We start from the raw sequence: 25,778 nt of genomic DNA on the forward strand, positions 1-25,778 counted from the left end.
GTGTACGCCCATTAATAGAGGAGAGTCCTCAGGGACATCTATGAACAATGGAGGCAAAAGCTTAATTAAACAATTGCGTAGCGTACACTAATGTCATTGCATGCCTCCGGTTAATTCCAGATAGGATATATGTTGATGTCACAAAAGAGGAAATACCCTGTATACAATTTGTGCCTCGTAACTTGAAACGTCATGCAACATTGTGCTTAATGTTTATAATATATCCTGTAGCGATCAACCAGATATAAAATGCACATATATATGAGATTGCCACCAGTTTCGTAAACATATATTATTTAGTAACTCATTGTAGTGCAAGATGAACAAGATTCTACCTGGAGACGAAGAAGTAAGATATTTCGATTACACTCATATGTCCATTTAAGTTACTAGTACATGTTGTTTGTTATATCTGAGGTTTGCGTACTTGTATCTACTCGTTGGGAACCCACATTTCATCACACGCCAAAAACAGTTTCAAGACTGCGAGTGTGGCGTGGTGAGCAGTACACCTGCTAACTGAATCGAAGTCGTTGCCCAGATCCCAATTTCGAATCTCTTTTTTGCGGGTTTATTTCTTGTTTGTTCGTTTGCCTGTTGTTATATTTAATTAACACTTGATTTAAACGTAATTTGTATATGCATTTATGTGATAGGATCAGAATATAATAAACAAATCTTCACGTATCGCTAGAATTGTTGCCTCGACATTCGTAGTTACTGCGACGTTAGCAGCAGTAGGAGTGACAGCCAGGGTCGTCTTAACTTCCCATGAAGCGGAGCCATACTTCGACGCGTACAGTAAGTTACATACAAAACAATACGCACATAAATTAGAATGTCTAATAGTGTATAGCATAATTTATGAATCGTTAGTGTGTTATTACATTTATTCTAATTTAAAACATGTGTTATACCGTAAATACTAACATGGCCGAATATACTATGTTTCACAATCAATTACAAAGGCCATACGTATGTTTGGTTTATTGAGCATCATCATATAAGTAGTAGTTTTATATTTACTAAGCAAATACAATTGACATTATAAATAATTGCATTTTATTTATAATCAGCACTTCTAATAGCCTGACAGTTATGGTTACTAGTGATTAAATTATTGTTCAATATTCGATATTCAACGGCGTTTTACATTCTTCGCACAAATAACTTTGGGAAACAATACAATTATTGTACATTGAAGGAAAAACGCGCACGTCATATTATCAGCATATGACAAACAATGAAAACTTTGCAATACATCAACTGTATTGTTATATTTATCGTCATGGAAATACATTCAAAATAAAAAGTCAATGAGAATGCTACCTTTCATAGAAGATTATCTTCGGGCGCACTTGTGCAACGCTTGATTGTGATCGACGTTAAATAAATATAGCCACAAACCACACAATTTGTGAAATAAATTATATCAATTGAGACATATGAATTGAACAAAGCACACCTAATAACTTCTCATTCAGTACTGGTGGATGTAATTATAAACCCGATGCGTAATCTTGCACATTTGTTGCGTTTGATATGTTAGTTTATGTTATGTTATCCCGTCGAATTATCAACATTTGCTGTTTAAAAGTACCCACTTACCTCCCAAATTATGTTGCGTATTCGTGGAGTTTTTCATTCGCGAGAGTATCGCTAAAGTAGCTATGATTGATTTGATAATGTAAAAATGACATAATAAGATGATTAGCTTATTACTAGATGCCAATGCGGTAGCGTATCACCAGTCTCGTAGAACGCGTTTGGAAGCACATTAGCTTATAGTGGTCATAGAAGAGATTTTAGAAAAGAACTTCGTGCTAACACTTTTTACTTACAAGCTTTTCAAAGCACCATAATCATTATGATACTGGAGCATAACTTAATAATGTCAACTAATTTGAGTCATTGAGGCAAATTTATTGATCAAAGTATAGCTGGGCGAAATGAATTATTCGCAGAGGCTTTGAAGGAGGCGTTCAATGAAAACTTGGGTTCGCGTTGCCAACAACTTTTTAATCTGTCCTGTTGTTTGTTAAATCATCGATCAACACACGGGGTTTACTCGTGTACATTTGTTGCGCTTGAAAATCTTATTGACCTCGGATATTTTGAGCTATCATGTAATTAAGCAGTTGTATTTGGTGTTCGAATGTATGTGTATATTCACATTTGGAACGAAGAATACATCTATTAACGTGATAGCACGTATGTTTTCAAAATCTAATAAATACCTAAAAATGATTGCGCGGAGAATAATTTGACACATCCTATTACATCAACATTACAAGAACAATCGATGGCAACACTTCACGATGACTATGGCATTGTGGGTACCGTTGTATAAACGTTGTATAAACGATGCGACCATACATTTTCTTATTATATGTTGGATATATTCATGCACTCAAAGAGTAACACACAACATATGAACGAGTTCTGTACTATGTTTCGCAGTTGTCTATCGAAGTTCAAAACGTTCGCATACAATACTTTCTCACGTGACCTGACTTTACACAACATACCTTCAAAGGTATTTCCCACCAACGTATTGAAACAACCAACCTTATTCAATACATTTTATTACAGATGGAACAAATAGAACAGTGAGTACAGCTCAGCCAGCAACAAGCGAGAAGGCATGCATGTGCTACAACAACGGCACGTGTGCCAGCAATACCGACATGTCATGCATCTGTGTCAGTGGATACACTGGAAAGCTCTGTGAAATTGGTAAGGGTTAACCCGATTTGGTAGGACAATGTGTAGCACACTGTTAGAAAATTGTGTACAATCACCATGTATGTGTTCGAATCAAACAGCATATTCTGTTAGTAATCATCGACTAAATATCAGTTATAATACGATGCACGGAAAATCTTTTGCAAATGTGTTTATTTATACAATGGCTATTAACCCTAAGCCTAAATAACCATTGTATACATTTTACGTACCAAGCTATTGATGAATGCTCATCAAACCCATGCTTGAATGGTGGTACGTGTGAAGATGGTTTAAATGGTTACACATGCAGCTGTTTGGCCGGAACCACTGGCGACCACTGTGAGATTAGTATGTATATTATACTTAATATGACAGAACCCCACACCCTCCCCGTGGCTTTCGTTACGTATGGAAGTTATTTTCACGAGTGATGCGGTGTATCCTGCGGCCGTACTTTCACGAGCGAAGCGAGTGAAAGTACAGCAGAATACACCGCATCTCGAGTGAAAATAACTTCCATACGCAACGAAAGCCACGGGGAGGGTGTGGGGTTCTGTTATTATTACATATGTTCCATACTTGATTATTTCGTATTAAAGAAAGAACGTGCAAACCGGGATGGAATTTAGGTCGGGGAACCCCATTGCCCATTAATATGTTCCAATATAAGTGTTACGCCCTAGCAGCGCGTGTCAGTGTAGAACGCGCCCGGAGAACGCGTGTCACTGTTTGTTTGAAATTAAAATAATCAGACGTCTAATCTGAGTCACTGTCCGAATAAATAACTCGTTGACGTTTAGTTGGGAACACGACAGAACCAGAACTTGAACTGGACGACTATGATGCACAGTTTATGTTGAAGTTAAAAGTTCCGCAAACATGCCGTGCAACCACTGACGGGATGACTTTCGTCGACAGTGGTTGTCGCTGAGCCGCACGCTACAACTTCGTGTGTGATGTTGCTTGCTGGTCGTGGATTGACTGAGTCTTGATTACCGGTTAAAATGTTGCTCTTTTGGCGTTGGTAATTTTTATTTGGAACTGAGTAACGACGCAACGTCGCCAGCAGAAACCTGGTATCTCGATGCTGATGGTTGCGGCTGCATAGTAATCGCTGATTTTACTGCTGGTGGATCTTCTGAGAGCCCTTCAAGGTTTATAAAACTCAATTTCCAGGTGGTCAACATACATTAAGTTCTCCCAATCGTAGTATTCCATGTGATGTACACCTGACATGCCAAAAATGTTGTTGAACGATTTGAACTGGATAAAAATAGCAGACGAAAATGTGTTTACAAAATAAAAATAGTTCGGTAGCCAATGAAAATACCATGTTCATTTGCATATCGACCGTGAAAATACCGAAAACGTTATTGCATGGGTGATATGCAAATTAGTTTGGGCCAAAATAAGTGACTGCCTAAAAGTACCATTACTGTTGTTCAAATTTCATTTCACTCGGCAAGTATATTCATGTTCCCCAAGGGGAAAATATCATACTTCTAAATATTGTTTATTTCGAAAAACTGTACTCCTGAAGGGACTACTTTGTTTGCTCTCAGACCTCATTTGCATATGGGTTGTGGAAATACCGATTTTGATTTCATGGACGAATCAAAATAAACTGCAGTACATATGTAATAATATTGGTTATTACATATTATTATTATTGATTTGTCTAACAATCTAAAACCAACTATTATGTATGCCACATATTAATGTTGTCATATGTCATGTATATGACATAAGTGGATCTAGATTTAAGTGATAAGTCAAATTATGTCATCCACAGACCCAGATAACTGTGTTAATATAGCCGATTGTTATGGAGGAGCATGTATAGATGGGTTTGATAGCTACTCATGTGATTGTAATTCAGGTAGGACATGGGAAAATCATATAAATTAAAAATATTTATAGTGATATAGAGAACAAAAAATCTGACTACCATGCTACAACACTACTCACAATTTTGAATTCTGACACGACATTGAATAAAGCGTGTGATTTAATTGTAAATGTTTAAATAAAAAACTTATTGGTTTATTGGCTGTTTGAATATACATTATAAAAATTATCACTTATCAGGTCTACTTGTCCGTTATTTAGGGTCGGTCAATGTGGCAATACAAAAACTCGTTAGTCAGAGCTCAACAGAGGGACTCTATGAGGCTGTGAATGCCATCGATGGAATTTTGACTGCTTGTATGCGCACAGTTGAAGAATACGAACCGTGGTGGCAGATTGATCTAATGGAAAATCACTGCATTCATCAGATCGTTGTCACTAATAGGCAAGATTGCTGTGGTAGGTTTGTTTTTTCTTGCATTTGCGATTGTATTTTAAACTGTCGTAGTTTAGCTGAAGTGAAATATTCCGTACATTTGATAACACATCCAATGCTAAGAATTGTTATTCTAGAAAACAAAGTCCTAATTTACAACATCACATTGCATTTTATATATCTCTAAGCAATCATTGATAATATTATTATATTGCAGCTGAAAGACTAGAAAACGCCGTGGCTCTCGTTGGTTACACAGCAGAGCGTGACGCTGCTGTTCAGTGTGGAAGTATTGTAGATGCACAAAGTGCCCTGCAAGCTACAGTAGAGTTTAACTGTGACACGGCAACCAGAGGGAGATATGTCACTTTCATGTTACAGGAAACTACCAACATTCTGAGTCTCTGTGAAGTTGAGATTTATGCCCCAGGTAAGTAAGTCGACATGTATAATGTTAATATGGTTTTAGTGATCTTAGTGTAGAAGCATTGAGAATAGGGAAGGTGTGATAAATAACCTACCATCTGACATCACTTGATACAAGTGGGTGCGTGGAGTATATAGTGTATTGCGACACGAGTATCAACCTGTTCTACAGATAAGCGATCATAATAATAACCTTTTTAATGATAACCTTTTTATCACTCGACCAGCTTCGAGTGTCATGGTCATGGTTCGTCAGAAATTGTAACTTTCTTAGCAATATTTTTATTAACATCTCATATTAACAGTCCTTTAGCCAGCACCACTTCAGTTGTTTGGTGATATGACATTATATTACCACGATCACAATATAATATTTATAAAAGCTAGGTAATTGGCAGATATTATCGATTACTATAAATGTTTAATGTGCAGTTCATGGCGGAAAACTATGGCACCATGAATAACTTAATTGCAAGCGACCACTATTTCACCATTACTTCACATTATAAAACCCGGAAACACCCTTTTTTCACATTAATCTCTTCGTATTCGCCATTGTATCAAATTGAGCACTTCCCCATACCTATACTCGACAGAAATGTTCCTTACTCTGAGCCAAGCCCAGAACGACATCAAGGTGGAACATAACATACAAATTATACACAAAAATCTTAAAGAGGAAAATAAATATGATTAACAACAGATTTGCAAACTACAGTAAACGTGTCTTTACGGGTTTTCAAGACATATAACAAAGTATAATTTAACAATATACACCAACGATATAAGAAATCGACAAGTACAATCCTTTAGCACACAGTCGGATCAGTAAAAATGTACAAACAAGTGATTTGAAAAAAATAAGTATATTTCGAAAAATTGGTTACACCCGTATTGAATCACTTTAAGTTAGAATCAAACAATATCTCTAACATACCCGACCTCAAAATCAGACACGTTACAGTGATGCCATCTGTGTGACAGTGCTAGCATAATCATTCACAACTCATTTTATCTGCATGCATAACTTTTAAAAGCCCTTGGTTTAACACATACACTGACAAAGAAAATTTCTTTTCAAAAACTCCGCGTATGTGCTTCAGGTTCTAGATGATTTGGAAAATGTATTGAAAGGAGAAAAACTATATTACAATCTGATCTATTTTTTTAAAAACAATAATTTTGCTCATCAGTATCACCACCATGCGAACCAACAAATATTTTACCCACAGTCGTCAATAAACGAATGGCCTTGTAGGTCAGGGTAGCATGTGGTTAAAATCAAAACTGAATAAAATGTGTAAAAATCCAATTTATTCGTTATCACATTTTGTATTATTCTTCAACCTGCATTTGTCGAGAGGTTCCAAAACAGCAATGATCAGCCTCATAGTTTGTATAGTAAAACATATAGCTCTATCCACTAGAACATTAGTGTAGGATTACTTTAAGGCTATATACTGTATGAAACGGCCTGTTTAGCATAGAACAAATATATGACTGTACTAAAATATTATTCTCTGATTTTGCCTTTCATTGGTTAAAGAAGCTGATCTAACTGTATACGCATTATGTACACTGTAACAATGTATCCATGGGGTGTCACTGACAACTGGGAAGGTTGAACTGGGACGTCTACTTCTATAGTCGGTGAAATAATTATAGCAAATCAGCTTTACAGAGACGAATTTGAGCTCAGTACGTGTGCTCTGGCATATTCACTTTTGAATGGTTAGAATCATGTACATGTTTATTCCCAGAGATGGTAAATCTCATGAGTTGATTTATTATTTTGAACACCTGTTTTACAACATTAATGGGGAGACAGCTATTTGTTTTCATTTACGAGGAATTAAACATAAGACAGCATATCACTTAACTGTATTTAAGGTGAAATATACTTACCATTATTTTATACATGTGACATCGAACATGTTACATCAGAAATTACATTTGACTAACTCTAAGTATTTTAATTCTGTTACAGCTCGCAGACGATACGAACTGGACTATGATAATTTAGACTGGAATCAAGCAAATGCGTCTTGCCATGCAAGAGGGGCACATTTGGCAAAGATACGAAATGCAGAAGAAAATGCTTACCTGCATCAACTTATTCAACAATACGGAATTTATTGTAAGTAATAAATGCTGGAAAGATATAACCTGATAGTATTAGGTGATATAAATCCTGTGTATCAGATCAGTTTAATTCAAGTTACAGTCTCAAAATACTGGGTGGTAGATGTTAATGTAATTTGGGGCTCACTCTCACTAACATAATCAGTATAAGACTGCGTTATTCCCAGCTACGTCGACACAATGACTGTGTTCCCGGATAATGGATATTGGTTTGAAGTAATTAATTGACTGGTGATGTTCGTATAATAGTTTCATATACAGTTGACGATTAAAAACGAAATTAACCCTGTTACGTAAAAAAACAACAAGAAATATAACAGAAATAATCCTACAAAATAATATATCGCCAAATATGGAACTATGTAACACTATACCTCAACATACGCTTAATATGATACAATAAATACAACAGCGTCTAAATTCAAGAACAGTATCATTGCTATACATTATAACTACGCGAACATGTCAAATAAATGTAATTACCCAATGTCGAAATAGTGAATTGTAATTGAAAATTAGTGCTTACTCGAATTCGATCACATAGCTCAGTAACATCTACATTCCCCGAACCATGGTGTTTACTATAGTCTTTCAATTACATACATTTTACTCATTTTATAGGCAAATACAAGGTCAAATTCAATCTACCTTCGGTTTCAAAATTGTGCCCAAACTTTTCCACTGACACTTTACACAGAGAAAAGTGGGATATTTGTTGTATACCATTTGTTTTTAACATTTTTTTTAAATTCAGCTTCCTTCGAATGCAGAAAAATTCGACTAGCAACAAATTTCCCTTTCCAAATTTGTTGAATACGTTATCAATGGGCAATTCTAGTATACTGCAAAACAGACTGGTTATTTCATAATTTGTCACAAAAGTATTCATAGATTGTTGAATCATTGACACTTGATATATAGCACTTTTAAAAAGGCTGACGTCACTTATTCAGAAGTCCTATTTTCATTTAAAAAATAGATGTTTAGGACATATTTTGGTTGAACATTCGAGTGAAGCAATAGAGCGTGATGAAGCTTGAATGATTCGTTGAAATTTCATTCCTACTGAAAGTTGTTAATATGGATATTTGGGTATTTTACAGTTCATTTTGGGTAATCCATAATCTCTGAAATCTTACAGTGGAAAGTTGAAGACATTTGGGATCTTTCATATAATCTAACGTCTATTTGAATTGGTTAGAAAACAAATATCAAGTCTTATCGACAGTGAGATAATAACCACTAAGATTGTTTATATTTTGCCAATCATTGAACATTATTGCGACCCAGAGCGTACTTGCACGCCATTAACGTGTTTACATATTATTATAAATTGACCACGTTGTTAAAAGTAATTAGCACATGATTCATAATTATAGATTCACTGTTTCTGGCAATCTGATTATATATCCTGTTTCACTTATTATACGTACAGATGGTTAATACTTGTGACGTGAATATGTCCACGCCTTTTCTATCAACCACCTTTACGATTACGTGACATGATAATTCCGTCGTATATTCAACTTTTTATAATTATTGTGCTATCAGGGGGCTGGTGGACCGGGGTGAACGATATCAGAACTGAAAGTCAGTATGTATACGCAGATGGCACTCCGCTTATATTTGTCAATTGGAGGCAGAGTCCTTTGGAACCAAGTGATGCAAATCACGAAGACTGTGCAGTGGCAATGTAAGTACATGATCATATTGTACCGAACATGTACGTTTGACTGGTAAATATATTATACCATATACTCATAGAGGTATTTTCAAATTATTTATACTTGATATTATGTTTCTTTATTTCAGACACGCGTTGAATCTAATGTGGAACGATGTACCGTGTTTTCACCTGAGTCATTTTATTTGTGAATACGATGAATAAAATGAATTAATTGATTTCCCTGCTGAACAGTTTATTCTAATGTTTCACTAATAAGCATCGCTGATATTATATGTTACTGTCCTTGCCGCTACAAGTTCACATATTGTTTTTCACATTAAACATGTTTTCGGAAATAATCGTTTTAACCATTGTGGGTTATATTCTCGCATTTGTTAAAAATCGTGTGTATTGTTTTATTCTTTTCTGTTCTTTTGTTTATCTTCTTGTGTGCTCCACATAATAAACACCCCTAAAACGTGCTTACGTTTTTAATGGTATTTTGTCTTTCTTGCATTTACGTTGTTTAAATGGTGCGCAGCTGTCAGCAAGAGTCTGTCACATAATATGGGCTAAATCACAATACGCCCTCAGTCAATGTAATATCAGGGGGAATTCTTCTCCTGGTCTGGGGTTCCCCAACACGTGTCAGGGGGGAATACCGTCTGTCTCTATATCACGTCTGCTTGAGGAACCGGACGGGAAAGTCACTTAAACTTTACAGTCAAATAGACGCACACAACGAAATACGTATCAACTCTCGTCTTTAGTCGGTCAGCCGTGTACTCTATAAGACACAGCGCCCTAGGGAAAAGTCCCCAAGACTATCGCAAGGCTGACCCAAGACTGCGTCTCTCGTGGTGTTCTCGCCAAGACCAACTCAAAACTCTCTTTATTCACTTTTAAAACCTTAACCAATTACAAAGAAGTTAAAAGACTCTAAGGCGTGGCCTTCACACATTCAACTTACACATAGCCAATCAAACTAAGTACTGAACACGTCATATCTTTTGATTAATCGTTCACTATATTACTAACTGCGAATACCAACTGTCAGAAATAGCGATCCGGATGGCAACGGTTATATCAAAATTAGTTCCAAATCACTGAGTCAAGTTCCGTCCAGGACCTCGCATGAGCCTAAATGATGACAGATATAACACAGCCATTCACTAGTAACTAGCTAACTAAGTCAGTCAACAGATACACGAAAACTAATTCATGACAGTAAATCCCGACGACATTCCTCTAATGGCGTTTGAACGTAGGAGAAACCACTCGAACATATCGACCTATCTACCAAATTTGAAGCGAATTTAGATATAAAAATTCCAAATGTTGAAAATCCTAGTAAGAACAGGTCTCGAATACAGCGACAATCGAAACAATAATGTCAATACAGATACTGAAAACTACAATGATATTTAACTTATGCGGCGCGAGCACCTGTCATGATTGTCACATCGGGGAGACAAGTCTTCATATATCCGTACAGTTGCTGTTAATAATTGTTTAATGTCTGTTGAAAAATTACAGCAACCGAAGATGGTCACGGCCATGCTTTTAGAAAGAATCATGTGTTTTGTCATTTAATTTTTTCCCGTATTTTGCGCATTCGTTAATGTATTTGCATTTTAAATTTATCTCGTCGATTTCACAAGTGAAAATTGATATCAAACTTACAAGCATGAGCAAAAATGAAAATCGAAATGCAATATATACATTTGTAATTTCACTTCACTTTAAAAAAGCTTTTATTTTATTTTTGCAAATATTCTGTGAACCCATCCACGTGATAAATACAATCCGCCATATAATCGAATAAAATTGTCAAACAAAAAATCAAAATCTATTTATACAATACACATATCGTAAACAAGCTCAAACAAAAGTCACTTCTCAAAAATTTACGATTTTAAGGCATTGATTCGATTCGTTCCGACACAGCAGTAGAGCAGAGCACAAATCACTTCATCCCAGTTGACATGGGCAATAAAGTCCACGACAACCAGCACGCGACTTGAGATACCACGTCCTTCTTCGGAACGCCTCTTCAAAGCACTGAACTGGCGATGACATCCAGGAACGAACTTACGGCTACCATCTGTCGTATAGTGAAAACACGAAGGAAATAGATAACACTTCTGGCTACTTAAAGCATACACATGTTGAGAACAAACTTACCCGGAGCATCAATAAAAACGATGCGTCACTCAACACGAATTGCACACGAGATTCGTTTTATACCATTCCATTTATTTGCATAATAATATACTGATCCTAACCAAAAAAAAAAAAAAACACACACTAAACGGCTGTTTCAAAAGGTTAAGTAATAAAGGTAAAAAAAAAATTTAATTAATCATTAATTTTAAAAATTAAAATGAGAAATTAAAGTCATTTTCAAAACTGAAATAAAAATGCATTATAAATTCATTTTTGAAAGAAAAATTACAAATGCGATTGGGCACAAATAGCATTTTATTTCAAAGGTAGAAGTAAGGCTGCAAATGTAAATCTATTAAAGCGAAGTGAAATTACGAATGTAAATTACATTTCGATTGGCAATTATCATTTTTACGTAAGATTTTAAGTTTATTATCGATTTAAATTGTCAAATTGACAAAATAATTTTAGAATGCAAATACAAATATTAATTTTGAATTACGAGGCGCGGAATGTAAATTTATTATTTTGTGTATACTAGAAGAAAACGTCCTAATAATTCAAAATTACGTCCGTATTGGAGGCCGTGGCGTGTGTGTTTTAAAATGATGTGTGCATTTAAAAAAAACGGCGTGACTGTGCGTTTTAATGGTATGTGCTTTAAAAAATCATGTGTGTATATTAAATGGCGTGGGTGTTTTTAAAAAACGTGTGTTTTAAAAATGACGCGTGAATTAAAAATGATGTGTGTCTTTAAATGACGCGTGTGTTTACAATTATGTGTATTTAAAAAAAAACCTGTGTGTTTAAAAGGACACGTGTATTTTAAAAATAATGTGTGTTTAAAAACATAACGTGTGTGTAAAAACAATGCGTGTGTTTAAAAACGACGTGTGTGTTTTTAAAAATGGCGTGTGTTTAAAAACGACGTGCGTGTTAAAAAATGACGTGTGTTTAAAAATGACGTGTGTGTTTAAAAATGACATGTGTGTTTAAAAACGACGTGTGTGTTTTTAAAAATGGCGTGTGTTTAAAAACGACGTGTGTGTTAAAAAATGACGTGTGTGTTTTTAAAAATGGCGTGTGTTTAAAAATGACGTGTGTGTTTAAAAATGACGTGTGTGTTTTTAAAAATGACGTTTGTGTTAAAAAATGACGTGTGTGTTTTTAAAAATGGCGTGTGTGACGACGAATGAAAATTTCGTGTGTGTAAAAAGAAAAAAAACGCGTGCATTAACTTATTTACGCCTGTGGGGGCGCTGTTTTGAATGATTTTTTTTGGTGTGTGTTTGTGCAAAAAAACGCGTGCGTTAACCTTTTTATGCCTGTGGGGGCGCTATTTGAGAGATTTATTTCATTTGTGTGTTAAACAAATCGCGTGCATAACCTATTCACGCCTGTGGAGGCGTCGTCTCAAGTGGTAGCCATTTTCGTTTGTGGATTTCTATAACGTCAATAACATACGTAAAGAGGAACTTGTCCAGCACGAACGTTTTATTCATTTTGCCCTATAAATTTACCGACACTGTGTATACCTCAGAGACCTGGTGATTTATTCGTGTGGTTGGTTGCTGAAGACAATGCTCGGACGTCTGGTACAATGGGGCAGAACAAAGTACTCATACTGGTCTCACAGGCGCTCGGAACGTTTCATGGATAATAAAAAAATACCTAAAGGCCGTGGCGTGTGTATTTTAAAATGATGAGTGCATTTTAAAAAAAACGGCGTGACTGTGCGTTTTAATGGTATGTGCTTTAAAAATCATTTATAATGTGTGTATTAAATGGCGTGGGTGTTTTAAAAAACGTGTGTTTTAAAAATAACGTGTGTGTTTTTTTTAAAAATGGCGTGTGTTTAAAAATGACGTGTGTGTTTAAAAATGACGTGTGTGTTTAAAACGACGTTTGTGTTTTTAAAGATGGCGTGTGTTTAAAAACGATGTGCGTGTTCAAAAATGACGTGTGTGTTTTTAAAAATGGCGTGTGTGTTTAAAAATGACGTGTGTGTTTTTAAAAATGACGTGTGTGTTAAAAACGACGTGTGTTAAAAAATGACGTGTGTGTTTTTAAAAATGACGTGTGTGTTAAAAAGACGTGTGTTAAAAAATGACGTGTGTGTTTTTAAAAATGGCGTGTGTGAGGTCGAATGAAAATTTCGTGTGTGTAAAAAGAAAAAAAACGCGTGCATTAACTTATTTACGCCTGTGAGGGCGCTGTTTTGAATAGATTTTTTTCCGTATGTGTGTGCAAAAAAATGCGTGCGTTAACCTTTTTACGCCTGTGGGGGCGCTATTTGAGAGATTTATTTAATGTGTGTGTTAAAAAAATCGCGTGCATTAACGAGGCGTCGTTTCAAGTGGTAGCCATTTTCGTTTGTGGATTTCTATAACGTCAATAAGATACGTAAAAAGGAACTTGTCCAGCACGAACATTTTATTCATTTTGCCCTATAAATTTACCGACACTGTGTATACCTCAGAGACCTGGTGATTTATTCGTGTGGTTGGTTGCTGAAGACAATGCGTGGACGTCTGGTACAATGGGGCAGAACAAAGTACTCATACTGGTCTCTCAGGCGCTCGGAACGTTTCTTGGATAATAAAAAATGATCTAAAGTAGGCTCGGCATATTTAGTCAGTCGCCGGTACATTCGCCTACCCAGGGGCGTCGATCCATTCTGAAAAGTGAGGGGGACACTTTTGGGTCCGCGTAAGCGGCCAATGTCCGCGCTTGCGCGAACAGGGGGGTGTCTGAGAAGTGGGGATTGCTTTATGTTCCGACATATCTATGTTCCGACACCACTATGTTCCGACACCCCCATGTTCCGACACATAGTATACTTGTGTCAAACTTAATCTGAATAGTCGTGCGTGACCTTGTACTACCTTGATATAACCAGGATGTTCTGCGGGTTAATAAAGTTGAAATTCAACTGTAGTGTAGTCCGGCCATGATGCTCGAAAGTCCGTGAAGGATAATTATCAGAGAATTATCGAACAATGTTGCCCATTGTATCATTCTAATACTTCGACAATTATTTGACAATATCCGTGTCTGTTGGATGTGGTTCCAACCACCGTCCCGAGGGACGGTGTTCCAACCTTAAATCCTCCGATTGCCTAACTATCGAAGTTTTAGATCGATAATTATCGGAGAATTATTTTACCTTTTTTATGAAAGTTGTACTTCGGTATTCATCAGTCGCAGAATTGCAAGGTTGCCGTTTACATCCGGTAGCACCTTTCCAAGTTTATCTACATATTAATTAAAATCATTTATTTATTTATTTATTATGCGAGAGATGAATAGGCACTGCATTTAGCATTCCGTAGTGTTTGCATAAGTTTTTGAGATTGCCAAAAAATACAAAGGTTTCACACTATCTTTTACCGTTCCTATATTGTGTATTCGGCCAACATTCCTCGTTTTACCTCCACACGTTATACGTTTTCCTATCAATCTAAGATTTTGATAGGTCTCAGAGAATGTTTAAAAAAATTAAACCACCACCCAGCTGTAGACCCTGTCTAATACCAATCTAAAACATCGAGAATTATCAGATATTTATCCAATAATTCAAATGTACAATAGACCGGCTTCCTCTAATGCGAGGACATTGCACAAGTTTATACTACCTCCAAATTTGATGCATAATTCATCGTTCAGGGTTAAGGTCCATATTAGACAGATTTCCTTAAGGAAGTCAGAAAGCACTATTCTATTTTATTCTTCGTTGTTCTATTGCATTGTTCTGATATTCCTCTTTATTCTGAAAATATTCCTATATGTTACACTCATAAATTACAGTTGGGCTACACTGATTTAATTTTATGGATGACGTCCTCTGAAGACCCCAAAACTAATGCGAGAGAGCGAAAAAAAAATCCTGCAAAAAAAAAAAAATGTTGCTAAAACCACAGGACTACGGAACTGTTATTACGAATTGAACCACAGTGTATCAAAAAAACCAACAAGTCTTTATTTGTAGGAGGCACATGTTGATGTACACATCTCGTTCTGTATTACTGTCACAGGTATCATCATCTTTGATTTTGAAAAGGCAGGAGGATAAGACAGATGTTAGCTTTGCCAAAGGCATACACATCAACTCAATAATAAAGAAAAAATTACTGTGTTGTATCGAAAAAAATATTAAAAATGAACAATAAGTTTGTCAACAGCAACCTGAAAATTAACTTCTTTGACATTCAAACTACAGCTTTTAAAGTGACACTTCAGATAGACTAAGTGTAGACACAAACTACTTCAACTATGTAACAAATTATAAGAGGCTCGATATTGTAAAAAAAAAAACACCAACAGAGAGTCAACAAAAATTTGGATGCAGAAAATTATGTACATGTATCTTGATGAAAATTTGCCATATGATCAAAATAAGGGGACTTCGGCCGAGGAGCTTCCGCTGCTTTCGTTGCAGTTTTGTCGACTTCAATGCGGACAAAGCAACGGAACTGACTTTTCGTCTGTTCGACTTTTAGACCACCATACATCTCTATTCCTCTCCCATTTCTCTCATCGTATAGCTGTGTAAACGTCACATCTCCCAGGCCAACGTCAATTGCGTACCAGTCTACAACAATCCCTCCGTTTTATCTCTGAACTTTTATGCTCACGTATTTTGGTGGCGTGGATCGCCATGTTGGATCATTTATGACAAAATTGGCATGTTTTGAGACAATTTCCTTCCCATAGGTCTTTGCGCTTTACGTAACGCGCATCTAACTGTGCGGAGTTTGGTTTTGAGTTTAGAGGTAGTCCAAAATGAGTTTTACCTGTTTAACGACAAGTCGGCGCTTTGCGACAATATGAGTCGGCAAGTTCCGGACAGAAAACCGATCTGTGGAGACTCATCGTCGGAGATTTTTTTTTTTTTTTGAGACCAGGCGAAAACTGATGCGCGCGGATGTCATCAATAAAATTAAGTCGGTGTGGCCTTGGTATAATACACAATTTAAATACTTATCCTTATATCTGCCAAAACATGTACATCCCGTATTTATACTTTGTCAATATCCTTCGTGTTCTGCAGACGTATTTGAAACTGCCTATTCGCTCCATTGTGCAGTCGTCGATTTTGTATTTTACGTTTAATAAATAAATAAAATATTGAGAAAGCATAAAAAGACTTATTTTCAAATACATGAATATGTCATGACTAATTCATTTTATCATAGACGGGATTTGCCCAGAAAATGCCATTTGATGATTTTGAATAACGTATAATAAAGTTAATGAATTCATAATGTCAATAAGTAATGGATTATACGATGTAATATCCAACGTAATACTTGTACGCTACATCAATATAGCTTTAGTTTGATATATAACATGATGGTGTTTGTCTGAGGTATTCCTATTTAATATGTGACAGGCTATTACGTAATTATATCTTTGTATAAGGTTGATCCCATAAAATTTCCTTTTATTTGACGCTGTGTATAATTTTTTAAAGCTAACATATTTACCCTGATTTTTGGGGCAAAACGGCTCAGATTCTACAGTCAAAATTGACCAAATTAATTCCCATGTTTCTGTCTATTTTATGGCATGTAAATTTGACAGCCTTGTCTTAATTGTACAGTCAGTATTCTGTAACAAGACTGATCGCCCTGAACAGAGAAAAAACATGTTGCTATGTTCTATCATATGGAGGGGTATTTATCCAATGTTGGCTTCCGACCACTAGCGTACATTTTTCCATTGAAAATATGGCACATTCTGGCCGGCTCAGAATGTATTGAATGATCGTCGAACATAAAAGTACTAAACAATGTAATTTAGGTCTCCCCGAGTACAAGTTGTCAGGGGCCCACATGAAGACTGTCAGGTACATAGTTTATTGTTGATCTGAACGTTTGGCAATAATTAAAAAAAAAAAAATTGCGTCTGAAGCTTGATAGGATACATCGCGTCTGAGAATATTGCCGACGATGATCACAAAAACATCTCCATGAAAGCCCATGGCCAGAAGAGTGGCAAGTATTATAATCCGGCATAGTTATTTTTTAATGTAAAGAAATGTAACATTGTGTTACAAAAGGTGGGCGTAGAATAATATTTGAAGAATAATAATAATATTTTTTCTTATAGTAAAGAGATAAAAACGCAGTGAAATGTCAAAAACGTTTCTAAAATTTCGTAGGTGTCAGAACCTAAGGTTGTCGGAATATCGGAACATAGGGGTGTCGGAATTTAGGGGTGTCGGAATATAGGTGTGTAACCCCGAGAAGGGATGTGCCCCCTCAGAAGGTAGAAATTTTTGAAAAATGCAACCAAAATGAAGTCATTTGGTGCATACTTGGGGATTTTCATTCTTGATCATTAAGAATACAGTACATGTACACAGAACCAAAGGCATTACACAAACGCAGGCTTTGATATAAGCATATTATTGATATTTGGGTAAGTCTAGAAAGTGGAGGGGACAGTTGATATTGTGTCTCCTACCCTTCAGAAAGTGGGGGGGGGACGTGTCCCCCCTGTCCCCCATGATCGACGCCCCTGCGCCTACCACTCATATGATAACACAAGGTAGGAAAGCGTTTACACCATGACACCGAAATTGTCCGAAAATAACACGATTTTCAAAATTGTATATCGATCCACTTCACACAACTCAAGCATGATATCGGTAGAAACAATCGATCGACTGTTATTATATGAGTGGTAGGCAAATGTACCGGCGACTGACTAAATATGCCGAGCCTACTTTAGGTCATGTTTTATTATCCAAGAAACGTTCCGAGCGTATGTGAGACCAGTATGAGTACTTTGTTCTGCCCCATTGTACCAGACGTCCACGCATTGTCTTCAGCAACCAACCACACGAATAAATCACCAGGTCTCTGAGGTATACACAGTGTCGGTAAATTTATAGAGCAGAATGAATAAAACGTTCGTGCTGGACAAGTTCCTTTTTACGTGTACCTTATTGTCGTTATAGAAATCCACAAACGAAAATGACTACCACTTGAGACGACGCCTCCACAGGCGTGAATAGGTTAATGCACGCGATTTTTTTAACACACACACGAAAAAAAATCTCTCAAATAGCGCCCCCACAGGCGTAAAAAGGTTAACGCACGCGTTTTTTTGCACACACACACGAATAAAAAATCTATTCAAAACAGCGCCCCCACAGGCGTAAATAAGTTAATGCACGCGTTTTTTTCTTTTTACACACACGAAATTTTCATTTGACCTCACACACGCCATTTTTAAAAACACACACGTCATTTTTTAACACACACGTCGTTTTTAACACACACGTCATTTTTAAAAACACACACGTCATTTTTAAACACACACGTCATTTTTAAAAACACACACGTCATTTTTTTAACACGCACGTCGTTTTTAAACGCACGCCATTTTTAAAAACACACACGTCGTTTTTAACACACACGTCATTTTTAAAAAAACACACGTCATTTTTAAACACACACGACATTTTTAAACACACACGTCATTTTAAAACACACGCCATTTTTTAAAAAACACACACGTTATTTTTTTAACACGCACGTCGTTTTTAAACACACGCCATTTTTAAAAACACACACATCGTTTTTAAACACACGCATCGTTTTTACACACACGTTATGTTTTTAAACACGCACGTCATTTTTAAACACACACCATTTTAAAAACACACACGTCATTTTTAATACACACGTTTTTTAAAACATCCACGCCATTTAATATACACACATGATTTTTTAAAAGCACATACCATTAAAACGCACAGTCACGCCTTTTTTTTTTTAAATGCACACATCATTTTAAAACACACACGCCACGGCCTCCAATACGTACGTAATTTGGAATTATTAGTACGTTTTCTTCTAGTATACAAAAAATAATAAATTTACATTCCGCGCCTCGTACACACACGTCGTTTTTAAACACACACGTCATTTTTAAACACACACCATTTTTCAAAACTTACACGTCATTTTTTAACAAGCACGTCGTTTTTAAACACACGTCGTTTTTAAACACACGCCATTTTTAAAAACACAAACGTCGTTTTTAAACACACGCATCGTTTTTTACACACGTTATGTTTTTAAACACACATTATTTTTAAAATACACATGTCCTTTTAAACACACACGTCTTTTTAAATACACATAATTGTAAACCACACACGTCATTTTAAGACACACATCATTTTTAATTCACACGTCATTTATAAAACACACGTTTTTTTTTAAAACACCCACGCCATTTAACACACACACACACATGATCTTTTAAAGTACATACCATTAAAACGCACAGTCACGCCGTTTTGTTTTAAATGCACACATCATTTTAAAACACACACGCCAAATATTGGAATACGTACGTAATTTTGAATTATTAGGACGTTTTCTTCTAGTACTAGTATACACAAAATAATAAATTTACATTCCGCGCCTCGTATTGAATGCGTAAAATAAGAAAAAAAATACAAAAACAAATTCACACTTTTCAAAAAGCATGGCCGTGACCCTCCTCGATTGCCAAATACCATCCGAAATGCATAATGACAACAAACTTGAAAACGCAAGCCATGTAGTTTACATTTTTATTCATCTTAGCGTGAGTGCACAACACAAACGACATCGAAAAGTTTATTTCCACATTTTTTGAACGAATAAAATACCGACACGAAACATTTCTTGAAAACCATTCTCACTTACTTTTTTCAAATCATCTCTAGATGGGGCACAAATAGCATTTTATTGCACTGAATTTATCCAATAAAATTTAGACCAATAGACTGATGTTATTGGCAAAGTGTATTGTTGGTAATTTCAATAAATAATGTTGGTCTATTGAAACCCTAGTTCAAAGGCATTCAAGATATCTGTGAAAACGAAGGAGTGAGAAATGTCGGACACATTGACATTCTGTGATCTATCACACAAAAATATTGTGTTTTCTAGGAGTAGTACATAAGGAAAATTCCCCTACATATAAAGTACACTACCACATGACAACAGTGAAGGCTGCATTAACTGTGAGAATGTATATTTATATTACTGTCAAAAAAACTATCAATTGTTTTTGATACTCAATAGCGTTAAAGCCCATTAAACATACATAAATTACGCCACGTTTTATAGGTTTAACAGCGATCATTTATGGTACGTGGCGGCTAAACGTCAAAACCCGTTTTTGTACAACCTCCTGTAATATTTTCGAATATTCAAAACCAATTACATCGCCCCCATTGCTATTCCACTGTGGTAACTGACGGTCAAGTTTATTCTACTAGATAGAGTGTATCAGTTGTTTATGTTTCAAATATGAATCGTTTTCATAACATTTTTTAACATTTTTTTTTACATTACACCGGATGTGTTATGTTAAAGTAATTCGCATATACTAACTTGTTCAGGAGCATGGAATTACCAATGAATATCCTTAAATCCTATATGTTTGCATATAATGCTCATGATATTTGAATTATATTTCTTAATATTCCAGTATGTAAGGTGTCGTAAAAAACAGCAATCACGCAGTCCTGGCAGTTATTACACTGGCATTTTTACAACACGCTTTACAGGCAAGAAAACACGGACGGACACGGAAATGACGGACAAATCTCAAAACATGTAGCAACGATTAAAAACAATTTATGACAGCGTTCGCGTCAAAGCATGGATCGTGATAGGTTGGACTGATGGCAGACACACACATTCCAACAATGTCCTCAACTTGACTCAGAAAATATTAGGGGATGTTACCTATGTATAGATTTAAACACTCAATAAAAATGTTCAACCGGACCTTTACACATGTTCTATAGAGGCCCCGCAAAAGTGAGGTTACTCTTAATTAAATATGTTTGTGAAAATTATCGCATCCATGAATCCAAAACTACGTCGAGTCGCTGTAATTTGCTATCGCGGAATACCGATGAAAAAATATAATATCCGAATTTTGTGTATTTAATTTAAAACTCATAATTTAAAATACTGATTATGATTGCAACTCAAAGCAACACTCTGGCACATTACGCTGATTGACCTAAAAGAACAGCTTAAAATCATGCCAATGCGTTCCGAGAGTGACTAATTGATAAGACACAAGCTAATTTGTATATTCGAATTGAACAGATTAGATTGCATTTCCAGCACACAAAATATGACTGATTCATTGAGAAAAATAAGTACATACACAGTAGGAATCTAACAATAAGATTATCATTGTATTACCCCCCCCCCACACACACACACCAAAAAAGTAAATAAAAGGTGAAAGTCACAGTTACGTAGGACTGTAAATGATTTAAACTTAACTTACTCACCTTTCACCTATCCAACTCCATGATACAAACTGTATAATTCGGTAAATGCAAGTTGTGTCCCAATGGCAGACCATTGTGTTATACGTTTGATGGTTTATAGCGTGATTTTATTGTGATGAATATTTGATAACCAGACCATTAAACACACTAGTGAATGGTAGATAAAAATAGATATTATATAATTGTGTTGGTAAAGATTGGACGGTCAGCTACGCGCTTTGTTAACCGAATCAAAACTGATGGTCTTCTTATGGTTTTCTCAAAACAAAATTATTGGGCAATCACAGTTAATTTATAAATATGCGATGTCTCAGCAAAACATATTTTTATTTGGACTTTGTTTAAGCATGTTAAGTTCTAAAGTTCATGTTAAGGTAACATGGTAATCTGAATATAATAATGTCAATACCCTAGTTGCTGGTAATATGGTCGATACAGTGATCTGAGTGTATCAATGCCAATAACCTTGTTGCTGGTAATATGGTGGATACAGTGATCTGGGTGTACGTAACGTCAATATCCGTGTTCCTAGTAATGTGCTGGATACGGTGATCTGAATTTAACAATTCCAACACCTTCATAGATGGTAATATGGTGGATACAGTGATCTGGGTGTACGTAACGTCAATATCCGTGTTCCTAGTAATGTGCTGGATACGGTGATCTGAATTTAACAATTCCAACACCTTCATAGATGGTAATATGGTGGACACAGTGATCTGAGTGTACCAATGTGAACACCCTTGTGGCCGGTAATATGCTGGATACGGTGATCTGAGTGTACCAATGTCAATACCCTTGTTGCTACTATTATGGTAGATACAGTGATCTGAGTGTACCAATGTCAACACCCTTGTTGCTGGTAATATGCTGGATACGGTAATCTGAGTGTACCAATGTCAATACCCTTGTTGCCGGTAATATGGTGGACACAGTGATCTGAGTGTACCAATGTCAATACATTTGTTTCGGGTAATATAGTGGACACAGTGATCTGAGTGTACCAATGTCAATACATTTGTTTCGGGTAATATAGTGGACACAGTGATCTGAGTGTACCAATGTCAACACACTTGTTGCTGGTAATATGCTGGATACGGTGATCTGAGTGTACCAATGTCAATACATTTGTTTCGGGTAATATAGTGGACACAGTGATCTGAGTGTACCAATGTCAATACCCTTGTTGCTACTATTATGGTAGATACAGTGATCTGAGTGTACCAATATCAACACCCTTGTTGCTGGTAATATGCTGGATACGGTAATCTGAGTGTACCAATGTCAACACCCTTGTTGCCGGTAATATGCAGGATACGGTGATCTGAGTGTACCAATGTCAATACCCTTGTTGCTACTATTATGGTAGATACAGTGATCTGAGTGTACCAATGTCAACACCCTTGTTGCTGGTAATATGCTGGATACGGTGATCTGAGTGTACCAATGTCAATACATTTTTTTCGGGTAATATAGTGGACACAGTGATCTGAGTATACCAATGTCAATACCCTTGTTGCTACTATTATGGTAGATACAGTGATCTGAGTGTACCAATGTCAACACCCTTGTTGCTGGTAATATGCTGGATACGGTAATCTGAGTGTACCAATGTCAACACCTTGTTGCCGGTAATATGCAGAATACGGTGATCTGAGTGTACCAAATTCAATACATTTGTTTCGGGTAATATGGTGGACACAGTGATCTGAGTGTACCAATGTCAACACCCTTGTTGCTGGTAATATGCTGGATACGGTAATCTGAGTATACCAATGTCAATACCCTTGTTGCTACTATTATGGTAGATACAGTGATCTGAGTGTACCAATGTCAATACATTTGTTTCGGGTAATATTGTGGATACGGTGACCTGAGTGTATCAATGTCAATACCCTTGTTGCTGGTAATATGGTGGACACAGTGATCGGAGTGTACCAATGTCAATACCCTTGTTGCTACTATTATGGTAGATACAGTGATCTGAGTGTACCAATGTCAATACCCTTGTTGCTACTATTATGGTAGATACAGTGATCTGAGTGTACCAATGTCAATACCCTTGTTGCTACTATTATGGTAGATACAGTGATCTGAGTGTACCAATGTCAATACCCTTGTTGCCGGTAATATGGTGGATACAGTGATCTGAGTGTATCAATGTCAATACCCTTGTTGCTACTATTATGGTAGATACAGTGATCTGAGTGTACCAATGTCAACACCCTTGTTGCTGGTAATATGCTGGATACGGTGATCTGAGTGTACCAATGTCAATACATTTTTTTCGGGTAATATAGTGGACACAGTGATCTGAGTATACCAATGTCAATACCCTTGTTGCTACTATTATGGTAGATACAGTGATCTGAGTGTACCAATGTCAACACCCTTGTTGCTGGTAATATGCTGGATACGGTAATCTGAGTGTACCAATGTCAACACCTTGTTGCCGGTAATATGCAGAATACGGTGATCTGAGTGTACCAAATTCAATACATTTGTTTCGGGTAATATGGTGGACACAGTGATCTGAGTGTACCAATGTCAACACCCTTGTTGCTGGTAATATGCTGGATACGGTAATCTGAGTATACCAATGTCAATACCCTTGTTGCTACTATTATGGTAGATACAGTGATCTGAGTGTACCAATGTCAATACATTTGTTTCGGGTAATATTGTGGATACGGTGACCTGAGTGTATCAATGTCAATACCCTTGTTGCTGGTAATATGGTGGACACAGTGATCGGAGTGTACCAATGTCAATACCCTTGTTGCTGGTAATATGGTGGACACAGTGATCGGAGTGTACCAATGTCAATACCCTTGTTGCTACTATTATGGTAGATACAGTGATCTGAGTGTACCAATGTCAATACCCTTGTTGCTACTATTATGGTAGATACAGTGATCTGAGTGTACCAATGTCAACACCCTTGTTGCTGGTAATATGGTGGACACAGTGATCTTAGTGTACCAATGTCAACACCCTTGTTGCTGGTAATATGCTGGATACGGTAATCTGAGTGTACCAATGTCAACACCCTTGTTGCCGGTAATATGCAGGATACGGTGATCTGAGTGTACCAATGTCAATATATTTGTTTCGGGTAATATTGTGGATACGGTGACCTGAGTGTATCAATGTCAATACCCTTGTTGCTACTATTATGGTAGATACAGTGATCTGAGTGTACCAATGTCAATACATTTGTTTCGGGTAATATTGTGGATACGGTGACCTGAGTGTATCAATGTCAATACCCTTGTTGCTGGTAATATGGTGGACACAGTGATCTGAGTGTACCAATGTCAACCAACACCTTGTTGCTGGTAATATGCTGGATACGGTGGTCTGAGTGTACCAATGTCAATACATTTGTTTCGGGTAATATAGTGGACACAGTGATCTGAGTGTACCAATGTCAATACCCTTGTTGCTACTATTATGGTAGATACAGTGATCTGAGTGTACCAATGTCAACACCCTTGTTGCTGGTAATATGATGGATACAGTGATCTGAGTGTATCAATGTCAATACCTTTGTTGCTGGTAATATGCTGGATACGGTGATCTGAGTGTACCAATGTCAACACCCTTGTTGCCGGTAATATGCAGGATACGGTGATCTGAGTGTACCAATGTCAATACATTTGTTTCGGGTAATATGGTGGACACAGTGATCTGAGTGTACCAATGTCAACACCCTTGTTGCTGGTAATATGCTGGATACTGTAATCTGAGTGTACCAATGTCAATACATTTGTTTCGGATAATATAGTGGACACAGTGATCTGAGTGTACCAATGTCAATACCCTTGTTGCTACTATTATGGTAGATACAGTGATCTGAGTGTACCAATGTCAACACCCTTGTTGCTGGTAATATGCTGGATACGGTAATCTGAGTGTACCAATGTCAACACCCTTGTTGCTGGTAATATGCAGGATACGGTGATCTGAGTGTACCAATGTCAATACATTTGTTTCGGGTAATATGGTGGACACAGTGATCTGAGTATACCAATGTCAACACCCTT

At 36.5% G+C, this 25,778-nt stretch overlaps 1 protein-coding gene across 1 annotated transcript; it reads left to right on the plus strand.

The window, feature by feature from the left end:
• Nucleotides 1–282: 282 nt before the first annotated feature.
• LOC146738958 (uncharacterized) lies at nt 283–9,727 on the plus strand. The gene is made up of 10 exons (XM_085503770.1): nt 283–349; nt 657–801; nt 2,593–2,736; nt 2,962–3,075; nt 4,520–4,606; nt 4,837–5,034; nt 5,229–5,441; nt 7,425–7,574; nt 9,131–9,272; nt 9,392–9,727. Exons 1-10 carry the CDS (start codon nt 320–322, stop codon nt 9,465–9,467), a joined length of 1,299 nt encoding a protein of 432 aa, XP_085359896.1. The 5' UTR covers nt 283–319; the 3' UTR covers nt 9,468–9,727.
• Nucleotides 9,728–25,778: the final 16,051 nt, after the last annotated feature.

Source organism: Saccoglossus kowalevskii, chromosome 9 (assembly GCF_978046115.1).
Source record: "Saccoglossus kowalevskii chromosome 9, keSacKowa6.1, whole genome shotgun sequence".
NCBI lineage: Eukaryota > Metazoa > Hemichordata > Enteropneusta > Harrimaniidae > Saccoglossus > Saccoglossus kowalevskii.